Genomic DNA, 24,308 nt, shown 5'->3' on the forward strand with positions numbered 1-24,308 from the left:
ACAGGACCCAGGACCCAGGACCCAGGACCCCGGACACAGGACCCAGGACCCAGGACCCAGGACCCAGGACGCAGGACCCAGGATGCAGGACCCAGGACCCAGGGACCCAGGGACCCAAGGACGCAGGACCCAGGACCCAGGACGCAGGACCCAGGATGCAGGACCCAGGACCTAGGATGCAGGACCCAGGACGCAGGACCCAGGGACCCAGGACCCAGGATACAGGACCCAGGACCCAGGACCCCGGATGCAGGACCCAGGGACCCAGGACCCAGGATGCAGGACCCAGGACCCAGGACCCAGGATGCAGGACCCAGGACCCAGGACCCCGGATGCAGGACCCAGGACCCAGGACCCCGGATGCAGGACCCAGGGACCCAGGACCCAGGATGCAGGACCCAGGACCCCGGATGCAGGACCCAGGGACCCAGGACCCAGGACCCAGGACCCCAGGACCCAGGACCCAGGACCCAGGGACCCAAGGACGCAGGACCCAGGACCCAGGACCCACCTCTGGGAGCTGGTGCCAAGGGCGGGTGGGGACTCCAGCACAGCACAGCACAGCACAGCTGTACACTGGGTCTTGGTCCCTCTCTCCTCTCTCTTCCATCCCCTCCCCCTCTCCCTCTTCTCTCCCTCTCCTCTCTCTCTCTCTCTCTCTCTCTCCCTCTCCCCTTCTCCCTCTCTCCCTCCCCCTCTTCCTCTCTCCCCCTCTCCCTCTCTCCCTCCCTCTCTCCCCCTCTCCCCTCCTCTCCCCTCCTCTCCCCTTCTCTCTCTCTCTCTCCCCCTCTCCCTCTCTCTCCCCCTCTCCCTTTCTCTCTTTCTTCCTCTCCCCTTCTCCTTCTCCCCTTCCCCTCTCCCTCTTCCCCTCTCCCTCCCTCCCTCCCTCTCCCTCTCTTTCATATAAAGTAAATAAGATCTTGGGCAGGGCAGACAGCATAGTGGTTCTGCACACAGACTCTCCTGCCTGAGGCTCCAAAGTCCCAGGTTCAATCCCTTGCACCACCATCAGCCAGAGTTGAGCAGGGCTCTGGGGAAAAAGAATAAATAAATAAATAAATAAGATCTCGGTGCCCAGCAGTGGTGCACCTGTCTGAGAGCACACACTACAGTGCTCAAGGACCCGAGTTCAAGCCCCCAGTCCCCACCTGCAGGAGGAAGCTTTGCGAGTGGTGAATCTGTGTTGCAGGTGTCTGTCTGTCTCTCTCCCTCTCTATCTCTTTCCCTGCCATCTCCATTTCTCTCCATCTCTATCCAGTAATAATAATTTTTTTTCAAAAATAGAAAAAATTAAATAAGCTTTTCCAAAGCACACAGCTTGAGAGATGGAAGCCCCCTGCCTCCTGCCCTGCTCCCTGCCTGGTCAGAGGGGGAGCTTGGCTCATGTCCCCCGGCCGGTGACCCGGGGGTGGTGGGTGGAGACCCCGCCCTGCAGCGGCTCACCTGCCTTTGCTGGGGGCGGCCCTCGGCCTCCGGGCTCACCTGGAGGACAGGGAGCAGGACGAGAGTCACAGCCACGCACACACCCCACACGCCCCACACGCCCGGGGCCTGCCTGACGGGGCGGGAGGTCTCTGGGCCCATGGAGCAGAGTCTGCAGGTCCTGTGCTCTGCCCACTGGGCAGCCTCTCTGGCCTCCCAGACTTCCATTCCCCCCACCCTGCTCAGTTTTCTTTTCTTTCTTTGTTGAGCAGGGTCCTGCTCAGCCCTGGCTTATGCTGTTTTGGGGACTGAATCTGGGAGCTCAGAGCCTCAGGTGTGGGAGTCTCTCTGCAGAATCACCATGCTGTCTCCTTGGCCCTAACATCTCTTCTTTTTTTTCTTTTTTAATATTTATTTATTTTCCCTTTTGTTGCCCTTATTTTTCATTGTTGTTGCTGTTATTGATGTTGCCACTGTTGGATAGGACAGACAGAAATGGAAAGAGGGGGAGTCGGGCTGTAGCGCAGCGGGTTAAGCGCAGGTGGCGCAAAGCACAAGAACCGGCGTAAGGATCCCGGTTCGAGCCCCCGGCTCCCCACCTGCAGGGGAGTCGCTTCCCAGGCGGTGAAGCAGGTCTGCAGGTGTCTGTCTTTCTCTCCTCCTCTCTGTCTTCCCCTCCTCTCTCCATGTCTCTCTGTCCTATCCAACAACAATGACATCAACGATAACTACAACAATAAAACAACAAGGGCAACAAAAGGGAATAAATAAATAAAATAAATATAAAAAAAAAGAGATGGAAAGAGGAAGGGAAGACAGAGAGGGGGAGAGAAAGACAGACACCTGCAGACCTGCTTCACCGCCTGGGAAGTGACTCCCCTGCAGGTGGGGAGCCGGGGGCTCGAACCCGGATCCTTAGGCTTCTCCTTGAGCTTTGTGCCACGTGCGCTGAACCCGCTGCGCCACCGCCCGACTCACATGTCTTCTTTCCTTCCTTCCTTCCTTCCTTCCTTTATTTTCTGTCTTTCTTCCTTTTTAGCAACAACAGAAATGTTTCTGAGGAACAGCTTGCTGGACACAGCACACTCTGTAACCTGCACCTGGATCCAGGTTCAAGACCCCAGCACCACACGGGAGCACCAGCCAAGCAGTGCCGTGGTTTCTCTCCTTCTGTCTCTGTGTCTCTCTGTCTCTTACCTGCCCCTTCTGGAATAGAGAAAGGTATACAGAGCAGAGGGCCGGACACAGCACAGGACTTGTCCTCTGAGGTCCTGGTTCCATGCCCAGCGCTGCAAACGCCAGCGAGGCTCCCTGGCCACCCAGCCCCATGTGAAACCCTCATGGAACCCTTCTGAGGGTAGAGACAGACCGAGATAGGAAGACTCCGTGCAGCTCCCACAAGGTCACCCCATGTGGTGCTGGGGCTCATGCTTGGGTCCTTAGAGACAGAAATTGAGGGGAGGGTGGTGGTGCACCGGGTGGAGCACACACATAACAATGCAGGGACCTGGGTTCGAGCCCCTGGTCCCCACCTGCAGGGGGAAGGCTTCACGAGTGGTGAAGCAGGGCTGCAGGTGTCTCTCAGTCTCTCTCCCTCTCTGTCTCTATTTCAATTTTTCTCAATTTGTCTCTGTCTCTATTCAATAATAAATAAATGAAAATTAAAAGAAAAGGTATATATAGTCTAAAAAGAGGGAGAGAGACAGAGACACCTGCAGTCATGCTTCACCATCATGGAGCTGCCCCCTCACCCTGCAGGTGGGGACCTGGGGCTTGAACCTGGGTCCCTGTGCTTGGTGACATGGTCCTGTGCATGCTATAGTGGTGCCCGCCCCGTCACTTTGCTCCCCACTCCAGGGTCTCACCTGAGATGTTGCCACGGGGAGCTCCCACCAGCTGGGGCAGCGCACTGGATAAAGGCTGCGGGAAGGTCTCTGAGGGAAGTTGTAGAGGAGGGTGTCACTCAGATACAGACAGAGAGAGAGAGACAGAGAGAGATAAACTGAGGGGATAGCCAATGCCATGGCCAGAGCTTCCCCTGGTGCGCTGGCACTTCCCATGTGGCCTCAGGGTTGGAACCTAAACGGAGAGCATGGCGAGGCAGTGTCCTGCCAGTGGAGCTCTCTCTCCACCTCTGACTCTTTCTGGTTGTTGGGCCCCTAGAGTGACCGTGTGTGGACAGTGGTGGTGAGGGTGCTGGTGTGTGTGCACCTGAAGTTTGAACTCCGCTGGGTGGGGTGGGGTGACCGGAGCACAGGCCCCAGGGGCAGAGCCTGACCTGAGGCTTCCCGGAAGCCCAGGACCTGCAGGGCAGAGGTCTCCAGGGGTGTGGGAATCCGGGTGTCTGTGTCTCTGCCTGGGAATCGGGTGTGTGTCTGTGTCTCTGCCTGGGAATCGGGGTGTCTGTGTCTCTGCCTGGGAATCGGGGTGTCTGTGTCTCTGCCTGGGAATCGGGGTGTCCGTGTCTCTGCCTGGGAATCCGGGTGTCCGTGTCTCTGCCTGGGAATCCGGGTGTCTGTGTCTCTGCCTGGGAATTGGGGTGTCCGTGTCTTTGTCTGGGAATCGGGGTGTCTGTGTCTGTGTCTCTGCCTGGGAATCCGGGTGTCCGTGTCTCTGCCTGGGAATCGGGGTGTCCGTGTCTCTGCCTGGGAATCGGGGTGTCTGTGTCTGTGTCTCTGCCTGGGAATCCGGGTGTCCGTGTCTCTGCCTGGGAATCGGGGTGTCCGTGTCTCTGCCTGGGAATCGGGGTGTCTGTGTCTCTGGCTGGGAATCGGGGTGTCTGTGTCTCTGCCTGGGAATCCGGGTGTCTGTGTCTCTGCCTAGGAATCTGGGTGTCTGTGTCTCTGCCTAGGAATCCGGGTGTCTGTGTCTCTGCCTAGGAATCCGGGTGTCTGTGTCTCTGCCTGGGAATCGGGGTGTCCGTGTCTCTGCCTGGGAATCGGGGTGTCTGTGTCTGTGTCTCTGCCTGGGAATCCGGGTGTCCGTGTCTCTGCCTGGGAATCGGGGTGTCCGTGTCTCTGCCTGGGAATCGGGGTGTCTGTGTCTCTGGCTGGGAATCGGGGTGTCTGTGTCTCTGCCTGGGAATCCGGGTGTCTGTGTCTCTGCCTAGGAATCTGGGTGTCTGTGTCTCTGCCTAGGAATCCGGTGTCTGTGTCTCTGCCTAGGAATCCGGGTGTCTGTGTCTCTGCCTGGGAATCGGGGTGTCTGTGTCTCTGCCTGGGAATCCGGGTGTCTGTGTCTCTGCCTGGGAATCCGGGTGTCTGTGTCTCTGCCTGGGAATCTGGGTGTCTGTGTCTCTGCCTAGGAATCAGGGTGTCTGTGTCTCTGACTGGGAATCTGTGTGTCCGTGTCTCTGCCTGGGAATCCGGGTGTCCCTGTCTCTGCCTGGGAATCTGTGTCTGTCTCTCTGCTTGGGAACCCCACAACAATTGGACAGAGGGAGGCAGGCCAGACGTTGTGACCTGCATGGCTAGGTCCTGCATGGGCTGGGACTCACCCCTCCACCCCGTGGCCTGGTGCACACAGCGCCTCTGCAAGCTTGAACTTGCTGTGAATGCCCTGCTGCACCCAGCTCCACTGTTGGCTTTCCTGTCTGCAGCCACCTTCCTGAACTCCTTCACTGAAGCTGTGTGAATATTTCTTTTCCTTTCCTTTCCTTTCCTTTCCTTTCCTTTCCTTTCCTTTCCTTAGAAAGATTTCCACTGGGTCCTTCCCCAAACCCAGAGCAGTCAAAGGGGAAAGATCTTGAGATTCAAGGCAGAGAGAGAGAGAGGAGACTCGCAGTTAGTTCCCTTCCTCCTCTGCATATGCCCAGCAGAACCCTGGGAGATAAGCGTGGTGGGAGGAGGCCAGTGGCGTCTTCACAGACTTCCGACCTGTCCTCCTCCGCCACTTTCTGCCCGTGCCCCGCTGCATGTCCACTGGCTTCATGACGCCTGAACCCCAGCACTGCCTGGGGACGCCCTGATCCTGAGGATGCTCTGCTCTAAGGTTAAAAACCGCCTTCTTCTCCTTCCTGCCTGCCTTCCTTCCTTCCTTCCTTACTTCCTTTTTCTTTTTCTTTCCTTGTTTTTCAAAGCCAGGGCCTTGCAGGGTGGTTTTCATTTTTTACCCCATTATTTTAATCTTACAACAGATTCCTTTTGTTGTTGTTGTTACCAGAGCACTGTTCAGCTCTGGTTTATGGTGGTGTGGGGGACTGAACCTGGGACTTCAGAGCCTTAGGCATGAGAGGCCGTTTGCATAACCATTATGCTATCTACCCTCCACCATAACAGATTCCCCAATGTCATTGTTGCTCCATGTGGTATCAGCTGTGACCTGGATGACTTGTGTGGGGAGGCATGTGCCCGGCCCGCTGAGCTGTGGCTCTGTACACACACACCCCATGACTCCAACAAATAACATAAGAAAGGAGATGGTGGGAGGGACTGAGCACTGGCAGACCCCCTTGAGTGCACCTGTTACCATGTATAAGGACCCGGGTTCGAGCCCCGCTCTCCACCTGCAGGGGGGGAGCTTCACTGTGGTGAAGTGGGGCTGTGGGTCTCTCCCTCCGTCCCTGTTATGTCCCCCTCCCCTCTTGATGTCTCTCTGTCTCTACCCAGTAAGTAAATAAATGGAGAGATGGTTCTCCAGGGGTGGGGAGATGGTCAGGGGGCTTGTGAGGGGTGGAGTGTGCAGCTACCAGCCCGGGACCCTATGTCCCCCAGGAGCAGGGGCAGACCCTCGGCCGGGAGCACTGCTGCCCCCAGACCCCTGAGCCAGGGCGCGGGACTTGGTCAGGGCCATGAGCAGCCCGGGTCTGACCTCAGGGAGGCTGTGCCCACAGGAGGGGGAAGAAGGAACCATCCAGGGGAAGTGGGCCGAGGGGGAGTTTGGGGCCCAAGGTCAGCACCTTCCTTAGCATCTGGGGGCAGGGCTGCACTGAGCTCCACGGGGCCAGCACGCAGGCCTTTCTCTGTAGGCCCCCCTGGAGTCCTCCCTCCTCTCCCCTGGAGTCCTTCCTCGCCCTTGGAATCCTCCCTCCACTCCTGGAGTCCTCCCTCTCCTCCCCAGTCATCTCTCCTCTCCCCTGGAGTCCTCCCTCCTCCCCCCTGCAGCCCTCCCTCCCCCTGGAGTCCTCCTGCCCTGCCCCTGGATCCTGGTCACTCACCCAGGAGCAGCAGGGTCAGTACCCCAGCGGCCATAGCGCCTGTCCACCAAGCTGGGCAACCGCACCCTCCTCTCTGGTACCCGTCTACTGCTGAGGGCCACCCCCACCCACTCCACTGCACCCACCAGCCACGGGCACCCGGAAACCAGAAGCCACCAATGGCAACAGCTTCCCCTGGGGCCCGAGCAGAGCCACCCAGAGCCTGTGGCCTTTCCCCAAAACACAGACACCCACCTACAGCAGCCCTGAGGCTAACTCCAATAGTGTACAGCTTCAGGAAGAGGGAGAGACAGAGCAAGAAAGAGAGAGACAGAGACAAACACACAGAGAGACAGAGAAAGAGAGATACAGAGAAAAGAGAAAGAAAGAAAGAAAGAAGGAAAGAAAGAAACAGCAGAGAGAGAAAGAGACTAACACAGAGAAAGAAAGAGACAGACAGAGACAGAGACAGAGACACAGAGAGAGACAGAGACAGACAAACACAGAGAGACAGAGACAGACAGAAAAGAAAGAACAGAGAGAGAGAAAGAGAAAAGACAAACACAGAGAAAGAAAGAGACAGAGACGGACACACAGAGAGACAGACACACAGGGACACATGAGAGAAGACGCAGGTTGCAAGGCTCCGGGCGGGGGAGACAGCACCACAGACATGCAGTCTCCTGCCCGAGGCTGTGAGGCCCCAGGTTCCATGCCCAGCACCACCAGGGCTCTGTCCCTCCACCCACCGCTAACACTACTGTCCCCTCACCCGTCGGGGTTGCCCTTCCTCTCTCTGCCACCCCTCCTTCTCCCCCATAACTAGTGAGGTGCTGGGAGCCAGCCCTGGAGAAAGTAATTAAGGGTCCCTGAAGGGGGAGTTGGGCGGTGGCGCAGCGGGTTAAGCGCACGTGGCACAAAGCGCAAGGACCGGCGTAAGGATCCCGGTTCGAGCCCCCGGCTCCCCACCTGCAGGGGAGTCGCTTCACAGGCTGAAGCAGGTCTGCAGGTGTCTGTCTTTCTCTCCTCCTCTCTGTCTTCCCCTCCTCTCTCCATTTCTCTCTGTCCTGTCCAACAATGAACAACATCAACAGTGGCAATAATAATAACCACAACGAGGCTACAACAACAAGGGCAACAAAAGGGGGAAAAAATGGCCTCCAGGAGCAGTGGATTCATGGTGCAGGCACCGAGCCCCAGCAATAACCCTGAAGGAAAAAAAAAAGTGAGGTGATTGTGTGAACTCTGGGAGACTATGTGAACTTTGAATGAACCTTAAGGCAGGCAGCCATGTGGCCTTCAGTCAGTGGGGAGAGGCAGTGAGGTCTCTGTGTACTTGAGAGTCTGAAAGGGAAGAACTGAGTCTGAGAGACTGTTTTTCCCCTTTGCTTATCTCAGTGAGAGAGGCTAACAAGGGGGTGTCTTTCCCAGACCTCCATCCAAGGATGGGGGGAGTTCTCCCTAAGCTCTATCAAGCTTACACATAGCCCCACATGTGTCTCCTCCTTATTTCTTTAATTAATGAACAGTGTCTATGGGTCTGTATCAACAAGAGCACTAACATCTTCCATAGGAATGTGAGTGTAAGGGTGAACAGAAACCCTCTGAACTGTAACATGAATAATGTCATGTATGCGCTTTTTGAGGAATTGAATGAGGCAAGGAGCAATCAGTCACAGAACTACAATAGCCAGCAAAGGGCCTAGGAGAGGCAGAAGCCAAGCAGTTAAAGTAGAAGAAAACAAGAGTGAGTACCAAAGGAGGAAAAGGAATTCTTTTTTTTTTTTTTTTTTTTTTAATCTTTTTTTTTATTTTATTTTATTTATTTATTCCCTTTTGTTGCCCTTGTTGTTTTATTGTTGTAGTTATTATTGTTGTTGTCGTTGTTGGATAGGACAGAGAGAAATGGAGAGCGGAGGGGAAGACAGAGAGGGGGAGAGACAGACAGACTCCTGCAGACCTGCTTCACCGCCTGGGAAGCGACTCCCCTGCAGGTGGGGAGCCGGGGGCTCGAACCGGGATCCTTATGCCGGTCCTTGTGCTTTGCGCCACCTGCGCTTAACCCACTGCGCTACAGCCGGACTCCCGGAAAAGGAATTCTTAATATCACAGCTGAGCTTATGTAAGGTATCAACATTCTTTTTTTAAAAAATAATTTATTTCTTTATTGGGGAATTAATGTTTTACACTCAACAAGGTATCAACATTCTGTTCTACAAATCCAGTTTCATTTACGAAAAACAACATTCTTCTAGACAAAGATCACACTGTTTAGCATAAATCAAGTCCAAGCTTACACATAGCCCCACATATAACTGCTTTCATGAACATCAAGGATACAGTTCACATCATGTAAGACTATTTATATTAACATTAAAAATAACTCTAAGGGGACTCAGGCGGTAGCCCAGTGGGTCAAATGCACATGGCACAAAGCGCAAGGACTGACTGAAGGATCCCAGTTCGAGCCCCCGGCTCCCCACCTGCAGGGGAGTCGCTTCACAGGCGGTGAAGCAGGTCTGCAGGTGTCTGTCTTTCTCTCCCCCTCTCTGTCTTCCCCTCCTCTCTCCATTTCTCTCTGTCCTGTCCAACAACAATGACATCAATAACAACAACAACAATAAAACAACAAAGGCAACAAAAGGGAATAAATAAATAAATATTTTAAAAATAATAATAACTCTAGACATTACTATCATTATAGGTTCTCTTTGAAAGTTTCTTTGGTCTTGAGACAGCCTAACCTCCCCATGGTTTTGACCATCTGTGTGGCCTTGGTGTGGCCAAAATAACTTTAAACATTATTCCCTTTGTTTTGGCTCTCTGAGTAGGTTAGCATATCTTTTTTTAACTGATTTCTTTATATATATATATTTATTTATTTTCCCTTTTGTTGCCCTTGTTGTTTAACAATGTTGTGGTTATTGATGTCATTGTTGTTGGATAGGACAGAGAGAAATGGAGAGAGGAGGGGAAGACAGAGAGGGGGAGAGAAAGATAGACACCTGCAGACCTGCTTCACCACCTGTGAAGCGACTCCCCTGCAGGTGGGGAGCCGGGGGCTCGAACCGGGATCCTGACGCCGGTCCTTGCGCTTTGCTCCACGTGCACTTAACCCACTGTGCCACTGCCCGACTCCCAGGTTAGCATCTTTTCTGGAGCTCAGTCTATCACCTTTTTTTCTGAACCCATTCTTGGATGGGTCTAACTAAATAACACTTTTCTAATATCTAGCTAACTGTCCACCTAAAGAAATCTTCTGCTGTAAAGTAAGTGCACACCATGAGGGCTCTCTTCTAGCTAGCCCTTGAGTATATGAGAGTTCACTAACTTTTGCCTATGTGAAAGTCTACTAACTTCTACCCATTAACCCTTGTACAGTTATTTAACCACACAGCTTCTATCTATATGGCAGAGATACCTGTAAGTGAAGGCAGGGGTCTGTGGGTGAGAGTAACAATAGAGCCTTTTTTTAGTTTTTTTATTTGTTATTGGATAGAGACAGAGAAATAGAGAGAAAAGGGGAGACAGAGAGGGGGAGAGAAAGAGAGACACCTGCTTCACCACCTGTGAAGTGAATCCCCTGCAGGTGGGGAGCCAGGGGCTCGAACTGGGACGCTTCCGCTGGTCCTTGTGCTTTGCGCCATTTGCGCTTAACCTGCTGTGCTACCGCCCAACTCCCAATAGAGCCTTTTTATAACTAAGTGAAGACCACAGTCTGTCACTCACCCTATAAGCCACCTGTAATTCTGGCTTTTGGTCTGAGTCCAGCTGATTGAGAAGCTGTGGTGGTGACAAGTAGCTCCTTTTCTGAAAGCCTCCCAGTGGGTACAACAGCTTCTGCTCTTAGGCCATTTTTAGTCTTGTCACACTCACTGCCATAATTGCTGCCACTATGTACTTCCCCTGGGGAATCTCTTTTTATAGTCCCCAGGTAATATCTGTGTATTTGCAATATAGCCAATAAGTCCTCAAATTATGAATGTTATTAAAAACAAATAGCTTCGGTTTCATCTAGAACTTCCCACTCTGTGGAAGGTTCCAGTCTGTTCAGACTTTGGCAACAGATGTGACGTCACCTCCGCCGTTACACAAAAAAGATGAGTAGTTTCAGTTCAGTCCTGGCTTGCTTGCTCGGACTTTGTCTGACAGCAGCCGTGACATCACCTCCACCAGCGAGGGCTGCAAAGCGTGTCAGAGTCAGCGTGGAGTTGGCTCTCCTGTCTCTGTCCCCCAAGTGGCACCACCAGCACAGGCCCCTTGCCTCTCTCACCGTCCGCAGAGCACCGTCACCCCAGTTCCAGCCATCTGGCCTCAGCTGCACGCTGAATCAGGTCTTACTGAGTGTAGATTCCATCTCTTTCTTCTATTCTTTCTTTCTTCCTTCCTGTCGGCTTTCTGGCGGGGTGATCTCCAGAAGAAAGGCAACTGACCGGTTCTTTCTCGCTCGCTCAAGGGACGAAAATGAAGTAAAGACAACGGGGAGGATTCTGGTACCAACACACTCGTTTATTGGGGATAAAGTTTGGGTTGATATAGAAGGCTGGACAAAGGACAGTTTTCACACACATCAGAATTCACAGGTTTCTTTTTTTTTTAATTTTTAAAAATTTTTTATTTATAAAAAGGAAACATTGACAAAAACATAGGATAAGAGGGGTACAACTCCACACAATTCCCACCACCAGGACTCCATATCCCATCCCCTCCCCTGATAGCTTTCCTATTCTCTATCCCTCTGGGAGTATGGACCCAGGGTCATTGTGGGATGCAGAAGGTGGAAGGTCTGGCTTCTGTAACTGCTTCCCTGCTGAACATCCTTTAATTTTTTTTAAGTAATGTTGATTTCATAGTTTGTTACGAGATTATCAGATTACAATGGGTAGTTCCACACCACACCACCGCCAACCAGAGTTCTGTATCCCCACCCTCCAACCTCCCAAAGATAACCACCAGAGTTCTCACAAGTCTTACAGTTTGCTATATATATATACACACAGGTTTCTTAAAGGTCAGCATGCCCCTGTGGCAGGGGTTGGTATGACAAGAGTTGATACATAAAGATCAATACAATTAGTCTCTTGATGCAGGCATTTAATGATCCAAAGGCATTTGAGAGAATAGGGGTTGAACCAGTAAGGTGAGATAGAGAAGGAAGAACAAGGCTTTAAAGACATCAAAAGGGCTCCAGGAAATGAGGTCTTGGGGGCTTCTCACTTGTCCAGTGTTAGGAGTGTGTGACAGGATGTGCTCTTCCTTTGTGATCAAAAGGTGAGGTGGAATGTGTGAGCTTTGAGTGAATGAATCTTAAAGTAGGTGGCCATGTGGCCTGCAGTTTGAGGTTTCTGTAGGCTTGGGAGTCAAGAAGGGAAGAACTCAGTCTGAGAGATGGTTTCTCCCCTTTGCTCACCTCGGTTGAGAGAGACTGACAAGAGGGGATCTTCTCAGACCTCCATCCAAGGATGGGGGGAGTCCTCCCTAAGCTCTATCAAGCTCACACAGAGCCCCACACCTTTCCTTCTTTTTTTTTTTTTTTTTTTTTGCCTCCAGGGTAATCTCTGTAGCTTGGTGCCAGTCCTACAAATCCACTGCTCCTGGCAGCCTTTTTTCCCCCCATTTTATTGGATAAGACAGAGGGAAATTGAGAGAGGAGGGGCAGAGGGGGCCAGGCAGTGGCACACAGGGTTAGGCACACATAGTACTAATTGCAAGGAACAGGGTTCGAGCTCCCACTCCCCACCTGCAGGGGCATCACTTCACAATGAAGCAGGTCTGCAGGTGTCTGTCTTTCTCTCCTCCTCCCTGTCTTCCCTTCCTCCCTCAATTTCTCTTTGTCCTGTCCAACAACAGCAGCAACAACAACACTGGGGAAAAAAGTCCTCCAGGAGCAGTGGATTCATAGTGCAGGCTCCGAGCCCCAGATATAACCTTGCAGGCAAGAGAGAAAGAGAGAGTGAAAGAGGAAGGAGAGACAGAAAAGGGGAGAGAAAGACACCTGCAGATGTGCTTCACTGCTTGTGAAGCTCCCGCCTTGCAGGTAGGGAGCCGGGGGCTGGAACCCAGATCCTTCTGTGGGTCTATTTATTTATTTATTTATTTATTTATTTCTGTGCTTCCTATTAAGAGAGCCTAGCCTGGTGCACCACCACCTGGCCCCCAAAAGATGCTTCTCTCTACTGAGAGGGACAGTGGGGGAGGATGGCTGAGCAGGTAGAGTGCTGCACCTGTGCCTGAGGCTCCGGGTTCGATCCCCAGCATCCCTGGTGCCAGGGGGCTGCCCTCTGACTCCCTACCCTTCATCGTTTGCTTCTCTTAAGTTGACTTTTAATGTTGTTTATCTTTGTCGGGACACGAGAGAAGAAGGGAAGACCAGAGCACCGCTGAGGGCTGGCACATAGTGTGCTGGGATTGGAACCCGTGGCCGGTGGGGTCTGATTCCTGCAAGCCAATGGTCTGACAGGCTGAGCTGCCTCTCCAGCCCAGCAAGGCTTCTCTGCCCACCTTCTGATGGGCATTTCAGCCGACTCCCTGCTTTAGCTGCTGAGGGCTTGCAGCTGTGAGCACAGGGGTGCAAAGAGCGGCCACCGGGCTCCCCAGGGCAGTGGTGGGGGGCTGCATCCGGCCTGGGCTGTGACACAGCAAAGCCGGCTCCCCCGGGTGGACTGTCCTGCCTCCCCAGAGCTGTCCTCGGGCAGCCCGGCACCACGTGAGGCGGGTGTCTTGCCACTGCTCGCCGTGGGCACGGGTGACGTCTCTCCCTTCCCAGGACACAGCCTTGCAGGGAGAGAACACACACAGGTGCCTTCACCTCTGCTATCAGTGAGGGGGGAGGCGGGACGGGGTGGGGGGGTGCCACCGCTTCCCATGGAGAACCCCATTCAGGACCGTGAGAAACTTTGCCCTTCTTGTGAGGGAGACAGCAAGATGGTTCTGCAAAAAGACTCTCACGTTGAGGCTCCAGAATCTCAGGTTCAGTCCTCTAGACCACCATAAATCAGAGTCGAGCAGGGTTCTGGTGAGTGTCTGTCTGTCTCTCTCTCTATTTCTGTGGGGAGCCACATGTGCCCTCAAGGTTGCTATTGGCATGGCCACAGAGTCTCTGTTCACAGAAGGACTTGCTTAAAAGATAAGTTCCTGCTTCTCTACTCCTTAGAGTCCCTGTTCACAGACGGCCTTGCCTAAAAGATAAGTTCCTGTCTCCCAACTCCACTTCCCCATGAATCACCCAGGACCTTCCAGATAATGCTGATCACCATGACAACACACCACTTCAATCAATAGTCCCCAGCTGCTAACTGCCCCCTTGCCCAGCCTTAAAAACAGCACCTTTGGTGCTAATAAACAGACTTGATCAGAATCCTGACTTGTCTCATTTCTCTTGTGTCTCTTGTCCTCTCCCTCTTGTCCTTGTCCTCACTCCCTCTCTTAGGTTTACCCACGTCGAAGGTCCCGCGGATGGACATATTTCTATCTCTATCTCTATCTCATAAAAAACAAATAACGGGGGCTGGGCAGTAGTGCAGCGGGTTAAGCACACATGGTGCAAAGCGCAAGGAACAGCGTTAAGGATCCTGGTTTGAGCCCCCGGCTCCCCACCTGCAGGGGAGTTGCTTCAAGACAGAGAGAAATGGAGAGAGGAGGGGAAGACAGAGAGGGGGAGAGAAAGACAGACACCTGCAGACCTGCTTCACCACCTGTGAAGCGACTCCCCTGCAGGTAGGGAGCCGGGGGCTCTAACCGGGATCCTTACGCTGGTCCTTGCGCTTTGAGCCATGTGCGCCTAACCCGCTGCACAACCGCTCGACTTCCATAAAGTTTTTTGTGTAAATAAAGTTTTAAAAGAGAGAGAGAGTAAAATCAGGAAGGGGAAGAGGAAGTTAACCGCGGAAGGTGGCGAAAGTACACTTCCTGCCTGGCCACCACTGCCTCCAGCATGGTCAGGTCCGCTGAGGGGCCCCCCTTGCCCCCACCCTCAGTGCGGCCTGGTCTCCGCAGCTCAGGGGGGCAGGTGCAGACTGGCGCTGGGGTGGGGCGGGGTCTCACCTGGAAGCCCAGCCTGGAAGCTCGGCCTCTGAGCCCTGGGGTCCTGACAGCAGCCTGCGGGGGCAGCCCAGACTCCACAGGGGCGGGCGCGGGTCCCCATACCGCCCACCTGGGGACACCAGCCGTCAGCTCAGGGTCCCCGGTCACCTGCCCTTCGGGCCCAGTGCCCACAAAACTAAAGGCTGCCACCAGAGTCCCTCAGATTCAAGAATTTCCTGGGGCAGCAGATAGCATAGTGGTTACACAAGGAGACTCTCCTGCCTGAGGCTGAGGTCCCAGGTTCAATCTCCACATCACCACCAGCCAGAGCCCAGCCAGGGCTCAGCAGGGCTCTGCACGGAATTATTATTAACAACAATAAGAAGAAGAAAAGTAGATAGAGAGATAGCAAAAATGATTCTGCAAAAAGACTCCCCTGCCCGAGACTTTGAAGTCCCAGGTTCAAACCCCAGAGCTCAGCCAGGGCTCAGCAGGGCTTAAACCTCTTTCTCTATCTCTGTCTCTGTCTTTGTGTCTCTCATTAAGATGAATAGAGCATGAGGCAGAGAGGCGGCATGCTGTTTACAGAAAAGACTTTCATGCTTGAGGCTCTGAGGTCCCAGGATCAACCCCTAGCACCACCATCAGCCAGAGCTGAGCAGAGCTCTGGTGTAAAAAAAAGGGGGGGGCGGTAGCACAGCAGGTTAAGCGCACGTGGCACAAAGCGCAAGGACCGGCACAAAGATCCCAGTTCGAGCCCCGGGCTCCCCACCTGCAGGGGGGTCACTTCACAGGCGGTGAAGCAGGTCTGCAGGTGTCTGTCTTTCTCTCCTCCTCTCTGTCTTCCCCTCCTCTCTCCATTTCTCTCTGTCCTATCCAACAACAATGACATCAATAACAGCAATAATAACTACAACAATAAAAAAAACAAGGGCAACAAAAGGAAATAAATAAATTTTTTTAAAAAATAAAACACTGGGGGGTCGGGCGGTGGCGCAGTGGGTTAAGCGCATGTGGCGCAAAGCGCAGGGACTGGCGTAAGGATCCCGGTTCGAGCCCCCGGCTCCCCACCTGCAGGGGAGTCGCTTCACAGGTGGTGAAGCAGGTCTACGGGTGTCTGTCTTTCTCTCCCCTTCTCTGTCTTCCCCTCCTCTCTCCATTTCTCTCTGTCCTATCCAACAACGAATTGCGTCAACAAGGGCAATAATAATAACCACAACGAAGCTACAAGAGCAACAAAAGGGGAAAAAAAAAAAGGCCTCCAGGAGTGGTGGATTCATGGTGCAGGCACTGAGCCCAGCAATAACCCTGGAGGAGGAAAAATAAATAAATAAATAAATAAAATAAAATAAAACACTGGCCTTGCAGACGCCTTCACCTATTTGCCGCTAGCGTCCTCCAGCCATGGTCAACCCCACCATGTTCTTCGACATCACCGTCGACAGCGAGCCCCTGGGCCGCGTCTCCTTCAAGCTGTTTGCAGACAAAGTTCCGAAGACCGCAGGAAACTTTCGCACTCTGAGCACTGGAGAGAAAGGGTTTGGTTATAAGGGTTCCTGCTTTCACAGAGTTATCCCTGGCTTTATGTGCCAGGGTGGTGACTTCACATGCCATAATGGCACCAGAGGCAAGTCGATCTTTGGGGAGAAATTTGAGGATAAGAATTTCATCCTGAAGCATACAGGCCCAGGCATCTTGTCAACGGCAAATGCTGGACCCAACACAAACGGTTCCCAGTTCTTCATCTGCACTGGTAAGACCGAGTGGTTGGATGGCAAGCCTGTGGTCTTCGGCAGAGTGAAGGAGGGCATGAACGTTGTGCAGGCCATGGGGGGTTTGGGCTCCAAGAATGGCAAGACCAGCAAGAAGATCACCATTGCTGACTGCGGACAAATCTAATAAATTTGGGTTGTTTTATTATAACCACCAGACCATTCCTTCTGTAGCTCAGCAGAGCACCCCTCCACCCCTCTGCTCAAAACACCCTGGAACTGTGCTCTTGCTACAGTCCTTCAGTTTCCATGTTTTCCTTATTGATCTCTTCCAAGTCTAGCTGGATTTCAGAGTTAAGTTTATGATTATGAAATAAAAAAGTTGTGTGCCCTTAAAAAAATAAATAAGACACTTTCCTTTTTAATTTTTTAAAAATATTTTATTATTTTAGTGAAAAAGAAAGGCAGAGACACACAGAGAGCCCAGAGCCCTGCCCAGCTCTGGCCAATGATGGTGCTAGGGACTGAACCTGAGGCCTCAGGATCTCAGGCTGGAGTCTTTTGCAGAACCATCATGCTGTCTCCTCAGCACATAAATACTTTCTTTAGAGACAGAGAGAAGGGAGAGGAGACACACTTGCCACAGCCACACAACAAAACAACAGAAGCTGAGCCCAGAGTGTGTCAATGGGGAAAATACTTCTATTTATTAATCCTTTTTTTAAAAAAGAGTATTATTTATTTTCCCTTTTGTTGCTCTTGTTTTTTGTTGTTGTTATTGTTGTCATTATTGTTGGTGTTGATGTCATCATTGTTGGCTAGGACAGAGAGAAATGGAGAGAGGAAGGGAAGAAAGGGGGGAAAACAGACACCTGCAGACCTGCTTCACCGCCTGTGAAGTGACTCGAGCCGGGATCCTTATGCCGGTCCCTGTGCTTTGCGCCACCTGCTGCATGACTGCCTGCCTCCCCAATTCTTTTTTTTATTATTACCTTTTGTTGCCCTTGTTGTTTTCTTGTTGTATTATTGTTGTTGTTGTTGATGTCGTCGTTGTTGGGTAGGACAGAGAGAGATGGAGAGAGGAGGGGAAGACAGAGAGGGGGAGAGAAAGACAGACACCCGCAGACCTGCTTCACCACCTGTGAAGCGACGCCCCTGCAGGTGGGGAGCCGGGGCTCGAACCGGGATCTTTATGCCGGTCCTTGCACTAGGTGAGCTAACCTGCTGCGCTACCGCCCGACTCAACCCCTTTTTTTTCTTTAAGAGAGCTCCTTGAGTGTAATAATTAGCATTTATTGTGGGTTGGTTACTTTTTTAAAAGATACTTTGTTTATTTCAGTGAGAGAGATACAAGGAGAAATAGAGCCCAGGTCCTGCTCAGCTCTGGCCGGTGGTGGTGGTGGTGGTGCTGGGGACTGAACCTGGGCCTCAGGCGTGACTAGCAGACCGCCACAGTGTCTGCTGTCTGTCCAGCTGGCCGGGCATTGCCGGTGGCTGAGCAAGCACTGAGCTCAGCGGTAGGTGGCACGGGCACCTTGGGCCGGGAATCCAGCACCGACTCAGGTCCTTGGGCCGCAGGCCTGACCCACTGGTGTCTTCCTGGAGGCGACAAGGGTGCGGCGTGGAGGTGGCCGGCAGGGGTGCGGCTGGCCACGAGGAGCGGGTCTCCCCCAGCTCCTAGACCCCGTCCACTGGGGGTCCGGGCAGGGGGCTCCCTCCGCCCAGGCTGCGGCTGCGCCAGTCCAAGGCGACCAACGTGGCCAGGGAGACGAGGACCAGGCCGGCCAGGCCCAGGCGGACCAGGTTCCCCCGGGTGTAGTCGGAAGAGCCTGGGGAGAGAGGTCAGAGTCCCCGCCAGGTGAGGGTGGGCACCCAGCTCACGTCTCAGATGGGGGAGGGGGGCAGGGTCCTTGACGTTGGGGATGGGAAGACAGGGTGGAGAACTCCTGGATGTGAGGAGGACCTGGGGGGCCCTGGGTGTGAGGGAGGAGTTGCTGGGGGACCCCTGAGTGCTAGGGGAGGGGCTGCACCTGGTCTCTGGGGAGGGGGGGCTGCACCGGGTCTGTGGGGAGGGGCTGCAGGGGTCTCCGGGTCTGCAGGGGATCTCTGGGGGCTGCACGAGGTCTCCTAGGCCTGCCGGGATCTGCTGGGGCTGCAGGGGTCTCCGGCGGCTGCAGGGGTCTCCAGGGCTGCAGGGTCTGCGGGGGCTGCAGGGGTCTCTGGGGTCTGCAGGGGTCTCCAGGGCTGCAGGGGCCTGGGGGGGCTGCAGGGATCTCCGGGGGCTGCAGGGGTCTCCGGGGCTGCAGGGGTCTCGGGCCTGCAGGGGTCTCTGGGCTGCAAGGGTCTCGGGTCTGCAGGGGTCTCAGGGGTCTGCTGGGATCTCAGGGGTCTGCAGGGGTCTCGGGTCTGCAGGGGTCTCAGGGGTCTCAGGGGTCTGCAGGGGTCTCCGGCGCTGCATGGTCTCCGGGGCTGCAGGGGTCTCTGGGGCTGCACAGGGGTCTCCGGGGCTGCATGGTCTCCAGGGGCTGCATGGTCTCCGGGGCTGCAGGGGTCTCAGGGGTCTGCAGGGGTCTTCAGGATGCAGGGATCTCAGGGGTCGGAAAGGGTCTCGGGTCTGCAGGGGTCTCAGGGGTCTGCAGGGGTCTCCGAGGCTGCATGGTCTCCAGGGGCTGCATGGTCTCCGGGGCTGCAGGGGTCTCCGGGGCTGCATGGTCTCCGGGGCTGCATGGTCTCCGGGGTTGCACCGGCCCCTGCCCTCCCAGGCGCTCACCCTGCGGCAGCCTGAGCGGCGCGCTGCGCGGGGACAGCACGTAGGGCGCGGCGGGCGTGTGGTAGTAGCAGCTGTAGGTGCCGGGCCCCGGCAGCGGGAAGTCGGCCCAGCGCAGCGCCGAGCGGCGGAACAGCAGCGGCAGGCGCAGCCCCGCCCGGTACAGCGCGAAGCTCATGTGTCCGCGGCCGCCGGCGCAGCGCAGGGTCCCCGGGGCGCCAGGCAGCAGGACCAGCGACGGGCGCGGGAGCGCGGCTGCGGGGCGGAGGTGGACGGTCTCCGCCTAGTTCGCGGCGGTGCTCTGGCTCTGCCTTCTCCACTCGCCTGCTCCTTCACCCCGGGGTCCCCAGCCCCTCCCAGAATCAAGGGGTCCCCAGCCGCTCCTCCCTCACACCCAGGGGTCCCCCAGCCCCTCCTCCCTCACACCCAGGGGTCCCCCAGCCCCTCCTCCCTCACACCCAGGGGTCCCCAGCCCCTCTTCTCACACCCAGGGGTCCCCAGCCCCTCCTCCCTCACACCCAGGGGTCCCCCAGCCCCTCCTCCCTCACACCCAGGGGTCCCCAGCCCCTCTTCTCACACCCAGGGGTCCCCCAGCCCCTCCTCCCTCACACCCAGGGGTCCCCAGCCCCTCTTCTCACACCCAGGGGTCCCCAGCCCCTCCTCCCTCACACCCAGGGGTCCCCCAGCCCCTCCTCCCTCACACCCAGGGGTCCCCCAGCCCCTCCTCCCTCACACCCAGGGGTCCCCAGCCCCTCTTCTCACACCCAGGGGTCCCCAGCCCCTCCTCCCTCACACCCAGGGGTCCCCCAGCCCCTCCTCCCTCACACCCAGGGGTCCCCAGCCCCTCCTCCTCACACCCAGGGGTCCCCAGCCCCTCTTCTCACACCCAGGGGTCCCCAGCCCCTCCTCCCTCACACCCAGGGGTCCCCAGCCCCTCCTCCCTCACACCCAGGGGTCCCCAGCCCCTCCTCCCTCACACCCAGGGGTCCCCAGCCCCTCTTCTCACACCCAGGGGTCCCCAGCCCCTCCTCCCTCACACCCAGGGGTCCCCCAGCCCCTCCTCCCTCACACCCAGGGGTCACCCAGCCCCTCCTCCCTCACACCCAGGGATCCACCAGCCCCTCCTCCATCACACCCAGGGGTCCCCCAGGCCCTCCTCCCTCACACCCAGGGGTCCCCAGCCCCTCCTCCCTCACACCCAGGGGTCCCCAGCCCCTCTTCTCACACCCAGGGGTCCCCAGCCCCTCCTCCATCACACCCAGGGGTCCCCCAGGCCCTCCTCCCTCACACCCAGGGGTCCCCAGCCCCTCCTCCCTCACACCTAGGGGTCCCCAGCCCCTCCTCCCTCACACCCAGGGGTCCCCCAGCCCCTCCTCCCTCACACCCAGATCCCCCTTTTGTATGTGTCTCTCTCCCTCTCTCATTTGTACAAACCTCTCTTTTTTCTGTTTCTCTCCCTCTCATTTGAATATCTCTCTTTTTCTGTTCTCTTTCCTCTGTTCTGGCTCTCCTTTGTTTTTTGTTTTTATATTTATTCCCTTTGTTGCCCTAGTTGTTTTCTTATTGTTGCTGTAGTTATTATTGTTATTGATGTCATCGTTGTTGGATAGGACAGAGAGAAACGGAGAGAGGAGGGGAAGACAGAGAGGGGGAGAGAAAGACAGACGCCTGCAGACCTGCTTCACCGCCTGGGAAGCGACTCCCCTGCAGGTGGGGAGCTGGGGGGCTGGAACCAGGATCCTTACGCTGGTCCTTGCGCTTTGTGCCAGGTGCGCTTAACCGCTTTACCCACTGCACTATCGCCTGACTCCCTATGGCTCTCCTTTGTATATTTCTGTGTCTCTCTCCCTCTCTGTCTCTCGTTTAATGTCTTTTTCTGTCTCTTTCTCTTCCATCTCTCCCTATTCTCTATCCCCAAGTCTGGGCCCATCTGCCCCCACATCCTGGTCTGTCCCACGTCCTGCTGGCTTCCCTCCCCCTGGCCTGGAGGCCTCCACTCCCCGACTTGTCCCTGTGTCCCTGTCAGGTCCCCAGCCCTGGCACTGGTGACACGTGGATGCCCCTGGGTGGTTCTTGGTGCTGCCTGTGGACCGCTGGCTCTTCCCACTGGAAGCCAGTGCCCCTTCCCCTTGCCGAGCCGGCGACCAAACCAAACAAGCCCCCAGTGCCTCCACTCCCCCGGGGTGAGAGTCTCCACTTCTCTGGGCCCCCGCCCCCTCCGGTGGCCCCCACCCTGCCCCTCCCGCCTCACCGGTCACCAGCAGGTCCAGGACGTCGCTGGGCTGGGACCAGACCCCGGGTGCCCAGCCCCAGGCCTGGTAGCAGCAGTGGTAGCTGCCCCCCTGGGCTGGGGTCACCTCCCCCAGGAGGAAGTCGGCCAGCTGAGCCGGCTCCGACATGTCCTGCAGCGCCGCCATCTCTCCAGACCTGAAGAGCGCAAACCTGCCCGCCGGCCGCGGCGCCTGGCACCTCAAGGTCACGTTGATCCCCGGGGTCACGACCTCAGCTGGCTGGACCTCCAGCCGCGGCTTGGGGTGTACATCTGGGGGGGCTGGGGAACAGGGATGGCTGGGTCCTGGGGCCCCACCCACCTGGCCTCCGAGTCACCATCACCTGGGACCCCCCCCCACCCCCCCGCACCCACCTGGCGCCCCGTGTAGGACCCGGGAGGCCCCGGCCAGGCCAGGCTGGCAGCACCAGTCACCAACCCTGATCCCCACATCCCGGACCCCCAGTGTTTAAGCTGAGTTACAAGGTCTTTGACTTGAAATTGCTCACCTAGGCCGCTGAGAATGCAGTTACCACATAACAGTATTTGACAAAAAAAAAAAAAAAAAAAAGGAAGGCAGAGGAGACAGCATCATGGTTCTGCAAAAGACTCTCCTGCCTGAGACTCTGAGGCCCAGGTTAGTCCCCTGTACCACCATCAGCCAGAGGTCAGGGCTCTACTGGGGGGGGGGGGAACACCGCCAGACTTGCATACCTGACAGCCAAGAGACCCCAGTTCAGTTCCCCTCACCAGCGCATGGCAGAGCTGAGCAGTGGTCTCTCATTCTGTCTCTCTCCCCCCATCTCATAATGAATGTATCATTAAAAAAATTAATAGGGGGGTCAGATGGTAGCACAGCGGGTTAAGCGCAGGTGGCGCAAAGCACAGGGACCGGCGTAAGGATCCCGGTTCGAGCCCCCGGCTCCCCACCTGCAGGGGAGTCGCTTCCCAGGCGGTGAAGCAGGTCTGCAGGTGTCTGTCTTTCTCTCCCCTTCTCTGTCTTCCCCTCCTCTCTCCGTTTCTCTCTGTCCTATCCAACAACGACAATACTAACTACAACAATAAAAAACAACAAGGGCAACAAAAGGGAATCAATAAATATTTTTTAAAAACAGGGGGCCGGGTGGTTAAGTGCACACATCACAGTGCACAAGGACCCAGGTTCAAGCCCTTGGTCCCCACCTGCAGAGGGGAAGCTTCATGAGTGGGAAACCAGGGTTGCAGGTGTCTCCCTGTCTCACTCTATCGCCTCTCCCCTCTCAATTTCTGTCTCTATCTGATTGAAAAAAAAAAAAAGAGTAAAAAGAGAGAAAAGGGGAAGGAGAGGAGGGGAAGTCTGGACAGCCGGGTCACATGAGCAGCACAGCGGGCTGAGAGCCTCACCAGGTGACGCAGTCTTACTCACCGGTAGAAGGGCTGTCTGCGTGACACAGGGGCCCTGCAGGAGATGTGGGGGGGGTCTCTCCTCAGTCCTGGGAGACAGCAGGCCCCACCTCACCGGATCCCAGCAGCCCCATTCCCGGCTTCCCCTGCTCGCCAAACAGGCCCACACCTCGCTGCTCTCCACAGCCCCAAGCCCACACTCCCACCCAGCCTGCTTCTCCCTCCACGCCTGGATTTCAGGCTCTCGGGTCCCACCTTTTCCAGATGGTGGCCCGAGCTCACGGATTCTCCAGGGGGTGCAGGATCTGGGCCCCCACCCCCTCCTGTCACGCAGACCCAGGTGTGCTGGCCTCTGTGCTCCACTCCCATCAGAATCTGGGCATCTCCACTCCCCAGACCGGGGCTCCTGACCCCAGCCCGCCCCCCCCACTGCCTCAAGATGTCTTTTCCAACAGCCAGAGAATTTGGGGTACCTGTGCCCTCTTGCTTTAGGAACCAGGAGTCTGGGCCCATCCTGTCCCCTGTAACTGCGGCCCAGAATTCTGGTTCCCCAGCCAGTCGCCCCACACCCTGCACCTGCCCTCAGGGAGACCCAGTTGTCCTGTTCCTTGTCCTCCGTTGGGGTGTCAGGGTCTCCAGAGCCTGCCTCCATACCCGACCCAGCCAGGACCCCAGGGAGACGGAGTGGGGGGCTCACAGAGGGCCAGCAGCTGAAGCACGTGCACCAGGGCCATGATGGCAGCGACGGGAACAGGACCTGGGACGGCCGGCCCTCTCCCCTGCAGGGAATGAGGCAGCCCGAGTCAGAGCCTGAGGGAGGAAGGGTGACTGTCCAGTCTCATGGACCTGCAGGGAAGACCGGGATGGGAGGGGGCGTGGCACTGGCCGTGCTCACTAATTCCAACTTCTCATTTACATACATATGTATTTTATTAGTGACTTCATTCTGATTTACAGAACTGTAAGACTGCATAACTTCTAAGTATACTTCTCCGTTGCTCCCACCTCCAGAGTTCTGTGTCCTCACTCCCTCCACTGGAAACTACAGCAGGTCTGTGGTCCAGGACGTGGCGCAGAGAATAAAGCACTGGACTCGCAAGCTTGAGGTCCTGAGTTCAATCCCCAGCAGCACATGTACCAGAGTGGTGTCTGGTTCTTTCTCTTTCTCCTCCTGTTGTTGTTAAAATTTGTAGAGAAAGACACATCCTGTCTTTCTCATCAATAAATAAAATCTTTTTTAAAAATAAAAGAAGCTACAGCTTCTATCCCAAAATTGCAGATATGGGTTGACTGCTATCTACAACTATCTATCTATCTATCTATTTATCTATATTTGCCCATTTTTTCCAAAGGTCCCATCTTCTCTTCCTTTCTAAGTCACACCTAATTATCACTTCAGAATACCCTTCCTTTTTTTTAATTTTTATTTATTTATTCCCTTTTGTTGCCCTTGTTGTTTTATTGTTGTAGTTATTATTGTTGTTGTCATTGTTGGATAGGACAGAGAGAAATGGAGAGAGGAGGGGAAGACAGAGAGGGGGAGAGAAAGACAGACACCTGCAGACCTGCTTCACCGCCTGGGAAGCGACTTCCCTGCAG

General features: G+C 55.3%; 3 protein-coding genes across 4 annotated transcripts in view; 1 reads left to right on the forward strand and 2 right to left on the reverse strand.

Annotated features, from left to right (window-relative positions):
- Positions 1–6,690, reverse strand: part of VSTM1 (V-set and transmembrane domain containing 1) — a 12,793-nt gene extending 6,103 nt beyond the window's left edge. Inside the window, exons 1-3 of one of the 2 annotated variants that reach the window (XM_060172916.1) lie at positions 6,578–6,690; positions 3,288–3,356; positions 1,444–1,482 (exon numbers count right to left, since the gene is read on the reverse strand). In XM_060172916.1, coding sequence (XP_060028899.1) covers positions 1,444–1,482; positions 3,288–3,356; positions 6,578–6,611 — 142 coding nt within the window. In that variant the 5' untranslated portion in view covers positions 6,612–6,690. The remainder of the gene's footprint in view (positions 1–1,443; positions 1,483–3,287; positions 3,357–6,577) is intronic. The other variant, XM_060172924.1, reaches the window with a different exon arrangement.
- Positions 6,691–15,749: 9,059 nt separating this feature from the next.
- On the forward strand, positions 15,750–16,501 carry LOC103127812 (peptidyl-prolyl cis-trans isomerase A-like). The gene has a single exon (XM_060186373.1). The coding sequence runs from the start codon at positions 15,983–15,985 to the stop codon at positions 16,475–16,477; it is 495 nt and encodes a 164-aa protein (XP_060042356.1). The 5' UTR covers positions 15,750–15,982; the 3' UTR covers positions 16,478–16,501.
- Positions 16,502–17,605: 1,104 nt separating this feature from the next.
- OSCAR (osteoclast associated Ig-like receptor) lies at positions 17,606–23,443 on the reverse strand. The gene is made up of 4 exons (XM_060186504.1): positions 23,407–23,443; positions 21,309–21,653; positions 19,061–19,312; positions 17,606–18,119 (listed from the first exon to the last, which is right to left on the reverse strand). Exons 1-4 carry the CDS (start codon positions 23,441–23,443, stop codon positions 17,968–17,970), a joined length of 786 nt encoding a protein of 261 aa, XP_060042487.1. The 3' UTR covers positions 17,606–17,967.
- Between the last annotated feature and the right edge of the window lie 865 nt (positions 23,444–24,308).

The sequence above is a fragment of the Erinaceus europaeus genome, chromosome 2 (genome assembly GCF_950295315.1).
Source record: "Erinaceus europaeus chromosome 2, mEriEur2.1, whole genome shotgun sequence".
Classification (NCBI taxonomy): domain Eukaryota; kingdom Metazoa; phylum Chordata; class Mammalia; order Eulipotyphla; family Erinaceidae; genus Erinaceus; species Erinaceus europaeus.

Coding starts and splice junctions, on each gene's coding strand:
- LOC103127812 (XM_060186373.1), top strand. CDS start 15,983: ATGGTCAACCCCACCATGTTCTTCGACATCACCGTCGACAGCGAGCCC.
- OSCAR (XM_060186504.1), bottom strand. CDS start 23,443: ATGGCCCTGGTGCACGTGCTTCAGCTGCTGGCCCTCT. Junction 21,654..23,406: donor GCTTCAGCTGCTGGCCCTCT/GTGAGCCCCCCA, acceptor GGTGACTCGGAG/GCCAGGTGGGTGGGGCCCCA. Junction 19,313..21,308: donor CCTGGACCTGCTGGTGACCG/GTGAGGCGGGAG, acceptor TCCGCCCCGCAG/CCGCGCTCCCGCGCCCGTCG.